The sequence below is a fragment of the Garra rufa genome, chromosome 13, assembly GCF_049309525.1.
Source record: "Garra rufa chromosome 13, GarRuf1.0, whole genome shotgun sequence".
NCBI classification, from domain to species: Eukaryota; Metazoa; Chordata; class Actinopteri; order Cypriniformes; family Cyprinidae; genus Garra; species Garra rufa.
The window spans coordinates 43510861-43522424 of record NC_133373.1 but is presented as its reverse complement, the minus strand read 5'-3'; the positions used below and the strand labels follow the sequence as shown (position 1 = coordinate 43522424).

Genomic DNA, 11564 nt, shown 5'->3' with positions numbered 1-11564 from the left:
CCATTCCAATTTGTTGTTTCATTGTTAAATAATATTTTATTTAACAGAGTGAACTGGACGACACGCAAATTCAGGCAGCGGCAGACAATGTGGAGTTGCCCACAGAGCTGGCTAAGATGATCGCCGAAGACAACCAGGAGGAGGAGCACAAGCAGTCCGTCCTGGGTCAGCTGACCAACATTCAGAACGTAGATATTGACCAGCTAAAAGAAAAGGCCCAGTCCACCATCGAAGACCTTAAACAGTCTGCAGAAAAGTGTGAGGTCATGTAATACACAAGCACCGCAGAGCTGGACTGCTGATTGAGGATCAGATGTTTCCTGATATGTAATACAAGGAATAAATCTGATGCATAAACAGCATAACTATAATGAAAGACAAGCTCTTACCAAAAGCCAAGCAATCATATATAAATTGTAAGTGTGTTTGTTGATAGCGCAAATGATATTTGCTACACTGTATACATGTAACACTTTATCATAATTGTGGCTAAAGGCAATAATTATCAGTTAATAACTCTCTACTTGTTGTTCTTCAGTGTTTAGCTGGAAAATATTACAAAATACAGTATTCCAGTCTGCTAAATGCATAATATGTATATTATGTATTATTATTTATTATGTATAAAATACACAATTGTTTAAATTATAAACTATTTATGTATTTGGTTCTTTTTTATGTACTCAATATTTTGATGTATTCATGTGCAGTGTGTATATAAAACATACGTGTTGTTTTTTATGAACACCAAATATAAACTTGTGAACAGTCATTGTTTATTTATCTTATTTAAATTCAGTCAAAAGTTCATTAAAATAAAATATTGAAACCTCATTATTATTCTTGTTTATTTCAGCTAGTTTCTAATGAAACATTTCTCATTTTCACCTATTTGGTTTATTTGATGTAGTAAAATAATTCAACTTTTTTTTTGAATTGTGAGATATAAAGTCCAATTTTTAGGGAGATATAAACTCAAAATTCAAAGGAAAAAATCAAAATGCGGGATTTAAACTTGTAATTCTGAGGAAAAAGGTCACAATTGTGAGATATAAACTCATAATTCAGAAAAAAATCACAATTGCAGGATATAAACTTGTAATTCTGAGGAAAAGTCACAATTGTGACAAACTTGTAATACTGAAAAAAAAATGCAGGATATAAACTTGCAATTCTGAGGGAAAGAAGTCACAATTGTGAGATATAAACTCATAATTCTGAAAAAAAATCACAATTGCGGGATAAAAACTTGCAATTCTGAGGAAAAAAGTCACAATTGTGAGATATAAACTCATAATTCAGAAAAAAATCACAATTGCAGGATATAAACTTGTAATTCTGAGGAAAAGTCACAATTGTGACAAACGTGTAATACTGAAAAAAAAAATGCAGGATATAAACTTGCAATTCTGAGGGAAAGAAGTCACAATTGTGAGATATAAACTCATAATTCAGAAAAAAAATCACAATTGCAGGATATAAACTTGTAATTCTGAGGAAAAAGTCAATTGTGAGATATAAACACAAAATTCTGGAAAAAAAAATCACAATTGCGGGATATAAACTTGCAATTCTGAGGAAAAAAGTCACAATTGTGAGATATAAACTCATAATTCTGAAAAAAAAAATCACAATTGCGGGATATAAACTTGCAATTCTGAGGAAAAAAGTCACAATTGTGAGATATAAACTCATAATTCAGAAAAAAAAACCCACAATTGCAGGATATAAACTTGCAATTCTGAGGAAAAAAGTCACAATTGTGAGATATAAACTCATAATTCAGAAAAAAACCCACAATTGCAGGATATAAACTTGCAATTCTGAGGAAAAAAGTCACAATTGTGAGATATAAACTCATAATTCAGAGAAAAAAATCACAGTTGCAGGATATAAACTTGTAATTCTGAGGAAAAAGTCAATTGTGAGATATAAACACAAAATTCTGAAAAAAAAACCCCACAGTTGCAGGATATAAACTTGCAATTCTGAGGAAAAAAGTCACAATTGTGAGATATAAACTCATAATTCTGAAAAAAAAATCACAATTGCGGGATATAAACTTGCAATTCTGAGGAAAAAAGTCACAATTGTGAGATATAAACTCATAATTCAGAAAAAAAAAACACAATTGCAGGATATAAACTTGCAATTCTGAGGAAAAAAGTCACAATTGTGAGATATAAACTCATAATTCAGAGAAAAAAATCACAGTTGCAGGATATAAACTTGTAATTCTGAGGAAAAAGTCAATTGTGAGATATAAACACAAAATTCTGAAAAAAAAACCCACAGTTGCAGGATATAAACTTGCAATTCTGAGGAAAAAAGTCACAATTGTGAGATATAAACTCATAATTCAGAGAAAAAAATCACAGTTGCAGGATATAAACTTGTAATTCTGAGGGAAAAGTCACAATTACCCTTGTTACTTAAGACTGGTTTTGTGGACCAGGGTCACAATTCAACATATTAATAAAAACTACTAAAGCGTCTAAAATAACCAAGATGTTCATATTATTCTGTAATCTTATTTAAAAACTAGTTGAATTTGTGGATTGTTTAAATTGAATGAATATGGGAACCACTGGTGAAGGTCGATGTTGTTGTCTGAGACTCATTTCTATAACGCAACGTTGGTGCGTCAGGAAAAACAATCCGTCTCCGTGTGTCAAAAGTAGTACATTCAGTCACTATTTAACACGCAGGAGTCTTCGAAATTCACATTTCATAAAGGTGAAGAAAACAGCGATGGACACCGAAGCGGATCTCTTTTATCGTCAGCTGCCCAAAGTGGTAGGAAACGCATATTTAGACTAGAGCCATTAATAAATCATTATCTTTTACTGAGCTCAGCCCAACGTATATACATAAATTAATTAATGTAATTACACTTAATTGAATTAAATACGGTGTATTTTTTTCTTTCTTTCAGGAGTTACACGCACATCTCAATGGTTCTGTGAGTTTTGAAACGATGGAGACGCTTATAAAGCGCAAGCCGCATCTGAATATTGAGCACAGCATGACCGCCATTCGCCGCGGACAGCGCCGATCTCTGGACGAGTGCGTGATAAACACTATCATACACATCACCAGTGTTAGGCTAGTTACTCAAAAAATGTAATATATTACACATTACTTGTTTCAAAGGTAATATTATTAAATTACTTATTACTCCCGGCCAACAGGAATTACATCAATTTTCCATTACACCCCAAAAACTTGATAACTGCATAAGTTTTGCAGCCTCTGAATCCCTGAGAGTTACAGATAAATTAAAAGTACAACTAGCTCAAACCGATGACAAGCCACATTTTTAAAACAACTTCTGTTATTTAATAAAGCAGCAAAATAGTAAAATCTGCAACAGGGCTTAAACGACAACAATTATGAAAACTGATTGGGATGATTGAAGTTTTAAACTTCATATAGTAACTGTAATATTATTACTTACATCTTATTAGTAATTAGTTACACTGCTAGCTACCAGGGAAAGTAATATTATTACTCTAATGCATTACTAGTAACTAGTTCATGGCATGTTAGGATAATTAATTATACTTGACTTTTAAGACAAGTAATAAACACATTTTAGAAATAGGCTGCCTCTGAAATAGTCTACTCTCAGAGTAAGTACTTCTTTTGAACAAGTACTTACTTGGTATGAAAGTGTGAATGTAATCCAGACGTACTACATCCATGATTGCATTTAGTTCAGTAGTGTAGTATGGAAGAAAAAAGTTAACACTTGGGCAGTGACGTGATTTGAATTAGGCCTAATTATGAAAGCCTGTTTCCACCACTTTTTTCCGCAAAAAAAAAAAAAAGTTTACATCTCACAATTCTGACTTTTTTTTCTTGCAGTTCTGACTTTTTCCTCAGAAATGTGAGATATAAACTCACAGTTGTGCAAAACATGTAATTGTGAGTTTTCTGAGGGAGAGATTATGTCTCGCAATTCTAACTTTATTTCCAAGAATTGCTAGTTTGTATTGTTATAACTCACAATTGTGTTTATATCACGCAATTCTGAGAAAAAAGTCAGAATTGTGAGTTTATATTTTGCAGTTCTGACTTTTTTTCTCACAATTCTGACTTTCTTTTGCAGAATTGTGAGATATGAACTTGCAGTTGTGAGTTATAATGTCAGAATGGCAAGATATAAACTCACAATTCTGACTTCTGACAGAATTGCGAGATAAAAACATGCAATTCTGACTTCATTTCACAGAATTGTGAGTTTATATCTCACAATTCTGACGTTATAACTCGTAATTCTGAGTTTATATCTTAGAATTCTCAGAAAAAAGTCAGAAATTGTGTCATGCAATTCTGAGGAAAAAAAAGCCAGAATTACGAGAATTTCGAGGGGAAAAGTCAGAATTGTGAGAGAAAAAGTCGCAGTTATATTTTAAATGTTTTATTCAGTGGTGGAATCGGGCTTCCATAAATTATTCATGATGTTTTTCTGTAAAATTGTACTAAAATAGTTACAGCTTAATTATGTAATTTTATTTTTCAGTAAAATAGTAAAGTGTTGTATGTTTTTAAATAAATTCAAGAAAGGGCAATAAAACGTTTAACTGATGTGTTACTGAAAGTACATTGATTATATTTATTATTTATGGATATATCGATGAATAATTATGTATGTTATTTCCTGTATGCTTTTAGAAATAACATATTTATAAAGTAATGTCCAAATCACGTGTCATGATATATATACAGTTAAGCTTTTTTTTATTTACATGGAGAATTGGATTCAGCATTAAAGGATTTCCTTTTTTATTAAAGCCTAGTAGCATCAGTTGTGTTGCTTTGCTGCCATTTACATATCCTTACCCATGGCCTCATGGGATAGTAAAGTGTTTAGAATCTCATGTATGTATATTTGGATGTACCCATTGTTTTTTTGCTAACTAGACAAGTGTAGTAAATTTGTAGTGCACACGAAGTGTATTAATCATAGTGTACTAGACCTAGTCCTGGAGTTAATTCAGTAATTACAAATAAACTATTACCAAGTTTTAGTTTAATTGTATTTCTCCAACAGGTGTTTTCAAGTGTTTAAAGTGATTCATCAGCTGGTTGATTCAGAAGAGGACATACTAATGGTAATGGCTTACTCAGCGTTTTATTCTCTTGCACCTTTAAGAATAAATGAAAAAGAAAATGATGATTATTAAACAGGTTGCCAAAGCAGTGATTCAAGAGTTTGCGGCAGATGGCGTAAAATATTTGGAGTTGCGTAGCACGCCCCGGGATGTGACTGAAACAGGTAGTGGAAGTGTTTTATATGTTTAACGTTCATTAGCAGCTCATTTCTGCTTTTTGTTGATATTTATTTTTGTTACATAAAAGGTCTCACTAAACAAAGATACATTGAAACTGTGCTCGAAGCCATCCGGCAGTGCAAACAAGAGGAAGTTGACATTGATGTCAGGTAATTTCTAGGTATTTATTCTAGGTAACATCCTGCTACTTTTACCGTCACCTGCTGTACTTTCGGATGTTTGGACAGGTTTCTCGTAGCCGTGGACCGCAGACATGGGCCTGAGGTTGCCATGGAGACAGTGAAGCTGGCAGAAGACTTCCTGCTTTCTAGTGATGGAGTAGTAGTTGGACTTGACCTCAGTGGAGACCCAACAGTGAGTTCAGATTGCAATTAACTTCATCCTCGATTTGTTGCTTCTCTCTGCAGTTTCCATATCTTTGATCTTACAGGTCGGTCATGGAAAAGACTTACTCTCTGCACTTGAAAAAGCCAAGAACTGCGGTCTGAAGTTGGCGCTACACCTCTCAGAGGTTGGAGCACATGAAATTTCTTACTTTTATCAGGATTATGTTTTGGTATGAATCTAGTGCTGTCAAATGTGTATTTTGGATGCAATTAATTGATTTACATGGTTTATGCAAGAGTTCTTGTGTATTTCAGGTTCCTGCTCAGAGAGATGAGTCTGAGCTGTTGTTGAACTTGCCTCCTGATAGAATCGGCCATGGAACCTTCCTGCATCCTGAGGTTGGCGGGTCCCACAGTCTTGTGGATAAAGTTTGCAAACAAAATATTCCTATCGGTAAGAGTTTTCCATTGTAATTCCAAAATTACATATTTGAACATCAAAGAATTATTTTTTTTAACCCTTCTTATTTTATGAACTATTTTACTATTTTAGCTTTAGTTTATTAACTAATTTGTTTTTAACTAGTCTTCCACCAAATTTCAAAATTAATAAAACACCTAATTTAATAAATAAACAAACAACTACTTTGTTTTAATTAGTGTTTTATCATAATTTCAAAATTACATTACTTCAATTTTGAATAAGGTATTTTTTTAAGCACTTAATTTGAAATAAATACACATTTAGTTAGTGATATGTTATAATTCCAAAATTACATAATTCAGCTTTGAATAAGTACATTTTTAAACACTTCATTTGAAATAATTAAATATTTTATGTTTTAATTAGTGTTATATCATAATTCCACTTTGAATAAGTACTTTTTTTAAACACTTAATTTGCAATAAATAAATAAATATTTTATGTTTTAATTAGTGTTATATCATAATTCCAAAATTACATAATTCAACTTTGAATAAGTAATTTTAAAAACACGTAATTCAATGAATAAATAAATAACTACTTTGTTTTAATTAGTGTTTTATCATAATTCCAAAATTACATAATTCAACTCTGAATAAGTAATTTTTTTAAACACTTAATTTGAAAAAAATTATATTTTATGTTTTAATTAGTGTTATGTTATAATTCCAAAATTACATAATTCAACTTTGAATAAGTAATTTTAAAAACACATAATTCAATAAATAAATAACTACTTTGTTTTAATTAGTGTTTTATCATAATTCCAAAATTACATAATTCAACTCTGAATAAGTAATTTTTTTAAACACTTAATTTGAAAAATATATATATATATATATATTTTATGTTTTAATTAGTGTGATATCATAATTCCAAAATTACATAATTCAACTTTGAATAAGTAATTTTAAAAACACATAATTCAATAAATAACTACTTTGTTTTAATTAGTGTTTTATCATAATTCCAAAATTACATAATTCAACTCTGAATAAGTAATTTTTTTAAACACTTAATTTGAAATAAATAAATAAATATTTTATATTTTAATTAGTGTTATATCATAATTCCAAAATTACATAATTCAACTCTGAATAAGTCATTTTTTTAAACACTTAATTTGAAAAAAAAAAAAAAAATTACGTTTTAATTAGTGTTATATCATAATTCCAAAATTACATAATTCAACTTTGAATAAGTAATTTTAAAAACATGTAATTCAATGAATAAATAAATAAATAAATAACTCCTTTGTTTTAATCAGTGTTTTATCATAATTCCAAAATTACATACTTCAACTCTGAATAAGTAATTTATTAAACACTTAATTTGAAAAATAAATAAATAAATACTTTGTTTTAATTAGTGTAATATCATAATTGCACAATTACATAATTCAGCTTTGAATAAGTAATTTTTAAACACTTAATTTAAAAATAAAATAATTTAAAAACTTTTTTTATAGTTTTATAATTTTATAATTGTTTCATAATTTCACAAATTACATACTGAACATTAAAGAATTCTTTTAATTTTGTATTTATTTTACTATTTTATTTTCTAACTATTTAACTATTTAATGTTTAGCTTATTTGCTCATTTCTTTATAACTAATCTTCCACCAAATTCCAAAAATAACATACTTGAACTTTGAGTACGTTTTAAAATGTTGTTATTTTTATAATATTTTGAAACATTTTTTTTTTACATTTTATTAACTGTTTTATGTTTTGAATTAGTTTTCTATCATAAATCAAAATGTACATACTTCAACTTTGAATAAGTAATTTTTAACAGTTAATTAAAAAAAAGAAACAGAGTTCTATCATAATTCCAAAATTACATACCTAAATTTTAAACAATATTTTTTTAACTATTATTTATTTTACTTAATTGTAATCTTTTCCCTAGTTTTCCATTTCATAGTTGTTTCTAATTACATTCAGCTAAACTTTAAAGATTTTATTAACTAAATTAGTTTTTTTTTTCATTCCATTAACTAATTTGTTTTATCTGTATTTCTGTTGTAATTCCAAAATTATGTACTAATTTAGTTCAATTATTACATTTTTTTTAAAAGCTATTTTTAACTAGTGTTCTAATTTAATTCCAAAATTTACTTTATTTTCATTTTATTGTTTTTGTAATTCCACAAATAGCTAGTTTTTAACTAGTGCCCTGTCATGATTCCAAAATTATATACTTGAAGTTTAAATAATCATTTTTTATTTAAATGTAACTCTTTTGAATTGCAGAGATATGTTTGACCTCTAATGTCAAAGGTCAAACGGTGCCTTCATATGACAAGCATCACTTCCAATACTGGTATAAGAGAGGACATCCGTGTGTTCTCTGTGTGAGTTTTTTTTCCCCCCACTATTTTGCACTTCAGACACTTTATCCCTATAAAGCCTGACAATATTTTTTTAATGGAACAAACATGCAATTTGGTGCAGATGATTTATATGGTCAAAAAAATTAATTCTGAAAGCTTGTAATGTAAACCAATAATATCTTAATATTATTAGTATTAACAGACTACTATAAAATGCATATAAATATCAGTCACTCTGTTTCTCCCAATAACATGTCTTAGTAAGTTTTGATCATGTTAGTAATTCAGAAGCCTTAAAAAATGTCAGCATGGTCGGTTTAATGTAAACTATAAAAAAAAGCACAAAAAAAAAACGTGTTGAGCTAGAAAATACCAATATGTCTGTTCCTCCTGTCCCGTCAGACGGATGATAAGGGCGTGTTCTGCACAGATCTCTCTCAGGAGTACCAGCTGGCGGCCTCCACCTTTGGTTTGACTCAGGAAGCCGTGTGGATGCTCTCCCAGCAGGCCATTGGATACACCTTCGCTCCCGAGCCAATCAAACAGAGGCTGGAGAAGAAGTGGGCAGAGCTCAAACAGGAGATCTTCCAGTGAAGAATAACAGCTGTAAAACTTCAACAGTCCTACCTCAAAGAGTTTGTCAAACATGAAAGCACATTGTTGCAGCTATTTAGCACTGCATTAATACCTTAACTAATTCATACATGCTTTGGACTGTTTAAATTATAATTACATTTTAATATTTATAATAGATTTTTTGAAGACTACTTGAATATTGGATATTAATACAACAGTATTAAATATAAGTTTATTAATTACACAACTAGTGTGAAAGTGATCTATTTCATTTTACATTTTCAGCATAAACATTTGCACTCATTAATAAATACTTCATATTTTGGAAGAGAAGTTCTTAACATTATTATTTGCATATTTTACGGTGTCACAACATTAATAGTGTTTTCACAGCACGTCATCAATCGGCCATATTGGCGGCACTGAACGTAAACAACGCCACTGAACCAAACAAAACTCGCATATTTAGTTGATTATTGCTGCTGAAAATGACCATGTTTTGGGCTGTACTAATAGGTCAGATGTAAAAACATTTAGAGTACTATATAGACTGCCAAAAGTTTTAACAAATCAAGGAGGAGAGTGCTAAAACTGTCTGAGGAACCAAATGCGTTTGTGGTTGGCCATCCTAAACTAGGATTTCCAAGGCAAGAATCTTGACAGCATTTGTGTTTGTTCTTATCATTTCCAGTCAGGTAGGTGAAATATTAGGCTAATATCTTAAATAATACTGCTCGTACATATCTTTACCACCTATTAAGTTTGTCCAAATATTGCACCCTTTCCTGCTTAAGTCCTTTTCTATATGATTTAGCAGCTTCCGCACATTTTTTCCATGGTTTAGACAGCATAAATTAGCAGAACAATGTATTTAGTAGTACATTGACAGTGCAATCCATGCTGTTGTTTACATCCGAGTATCGCCAATATGGCCGTGCATCCGGGTAACTGACCAAAACGTGACGTAAGTGCAAACCCTCTTTTGGATGAACACAGAAAGCGATCTATTTAAATAACAGATTCTGCTTTTAATATTCTTAGTCGTTTTTGCACCAGTTTTCGTGTTTTCCATTACTGTTTGAAATTTAAAATTTTCCATCAAACGCTGGAACTAAATACAAAGGGTTAAAGTTTACTACATAAAAAGGCACACTGTTACAGCTAATTATGTAAGTTTCCTCTATTTCAAAGCACTGAATTAATGTCAAAACTAATATGTAACTGTATATTTATTAAAGGTCCGTAAATAATAATCACCTGACCAAACCTGGAAAACGGGTCTCATCGCTTCCGCTTGTATCTACAGTGCCTTGCAAAAGTATTCATACCCCTTCATTTTTTTTCACGTTTTGTTGCAGCATTATGTTAAACTGCTTTGAATTAGTTTTTCCCCACATCAGTTTACACTCCATACACCATAATAATGACAAAGCAAAAACCAGATTTGCAAATTTTACAAATTTATTAAAAATAAAACACTGAAATAAGTACATTGCATAAGTATTCATACCCTTAACTCAGTACATAGTTGAAGCATCTTTACAGCCTCAAGTCTTTTTGGGTATGATGTGACAAGCTTTGCACATCTGCAATTGGCAATTATCTGCCATTCTTTGCCTCACCTTTTCACCTCTCAAGCTCTGTCAGCTTGGATGGGGGCTGGCAGACATTTTCTAGAGTCCTAGTTGTTCCAATCCTCTTCCATTATGGATAATGGAGGCTACATGCTTCTGTGAACCTTCAATGCAGCAGATTTTTTTCTGAACTCTTCCCTAGATCATTGCCTTAACGCAAGTCTGTCACTGAGCTCTACAGGCAGTTATCTTGACCTCAGGACTTGGTTTTTGCTCTGATATGCATTTTAAGCTGTTAGACCTTTTCTGAGAGGTGTGTGCCTTTCTAAATCATACTCATTCAAATGAATTTGCCGCAGTTTAACTCCACTCGAAGTGTGGTAACATCTAGAAGCAATATGAATGCTCATGAGCTAAATTTCGAGTGTCCCAGAAAAGGGTATGAATATGCAACGGGATCTTTTCAGTTTTTTATTTTTAATAAATTTGCACAAATGTTAAAAACCTATTTTTTGCTTTGCCATTATGGAGTAGGGAGTGTAGACTGATGTGGGAAAAAAAGTAATTTAAAGTAGTTTAACATAAGGCAGCAACATAACAAAATGTGAAAAAAATGAAGGGGTATGAATAATTTCCCCTTCCCCCAACGGTTCTAGTTTACTACATAAAAAGGGGCACTGTTACAGCTAATTATGTAAGTTTCCTCTATTTCAAAGCACTTAATTAATGTCAAAACTAATGTAAACTGTATATTTATTAAAGGTCCGTAAATAATAATCACCTGACCAAACCCGGAAAACAGGTCTCATCGCTTCAGCGGGACTCACTAAATTCCAGGGGTTTCATTACCACGACGTAAAATGGGCGTCCCTGGGGGCGTTGGGAAAACGCCCCTTTCTAAAAAAAAAATTATTAAGAGAGGTCACCGATCATGCGCAGTAAGTCAGTTTTTTTGCGCGGGCATTTCAA

At 31.1% G+C, this 11564-nt stretch overlaps 1 protein-coding gene across 2 annotated transcripts; it reads left to right on the top strand.

Moving 5' to 3' along the window:
• Positions 1 to 2663: 2663 nt before the first annotated feature.
• Positions 2664 to 9312, top strand: mapda (N6-Methyl-AMP deaminase). Of its 2 annotated transcripts, none has more exons than XM_073816944.1 (10): positions 2664 to 2796; positions 2936 to 3066; positions 5057 to 5117; positions 5194 to 5281; positions 5365 to 5446; positions 5525 to 5651; positions 5728 to 5808; positions 5939 to 6077; positions 8366 to 8466; positions 8848 to 9312. In XM_073816944.1, exons 1-10 carry the CDS (start codon positions 2752 to 2754, stop codon positions 9037 to 9039), a joined length of 1047 nt encoding a protein of 348 aa, XP_073673045.1. In that variant the 5' UTR covers positions 2664 to 2751; the 3' UTR covers positions 9040 to 9312. The 2 variants fall into 2 exon arrangements, with proteins under 2 accessions (XP_073673045.1, XP_073673046.1); XM_073816945.1 differs by having other exon boundaries at positions 8876 to 9064.
• Positions 9313 to 11564: the final 2252 nt, after the last annotated feature.

What these genes read in the sequence shown, in the direction of transcription:
- mapda (XM_073816944.1), top strand. Translation starts at nt 2,752, where the DNA reads ATGGACACCGAAGCGGATCTCTTTTATCGTCAGCTGCCCAAAGTG. An exon ending in ATCGTCAGCTGCCCAAAGTG is followed by an intron (nt 2,797 to 2,935) that starts GTAGGAAACGCA and finishes TCTTTCTTTCAG; the next exon opens with GAGTTACACGCACATCTCAA. An exon ending in GACATCCGTGTGTTCTCTGT is followed by an intron (nt 8,467 to 8,847) that starts GTGAGTTTTTTT and finishes CTGTCCCGTCAG; the next exon opens with ACGGATGATAAGGGCGTGTT.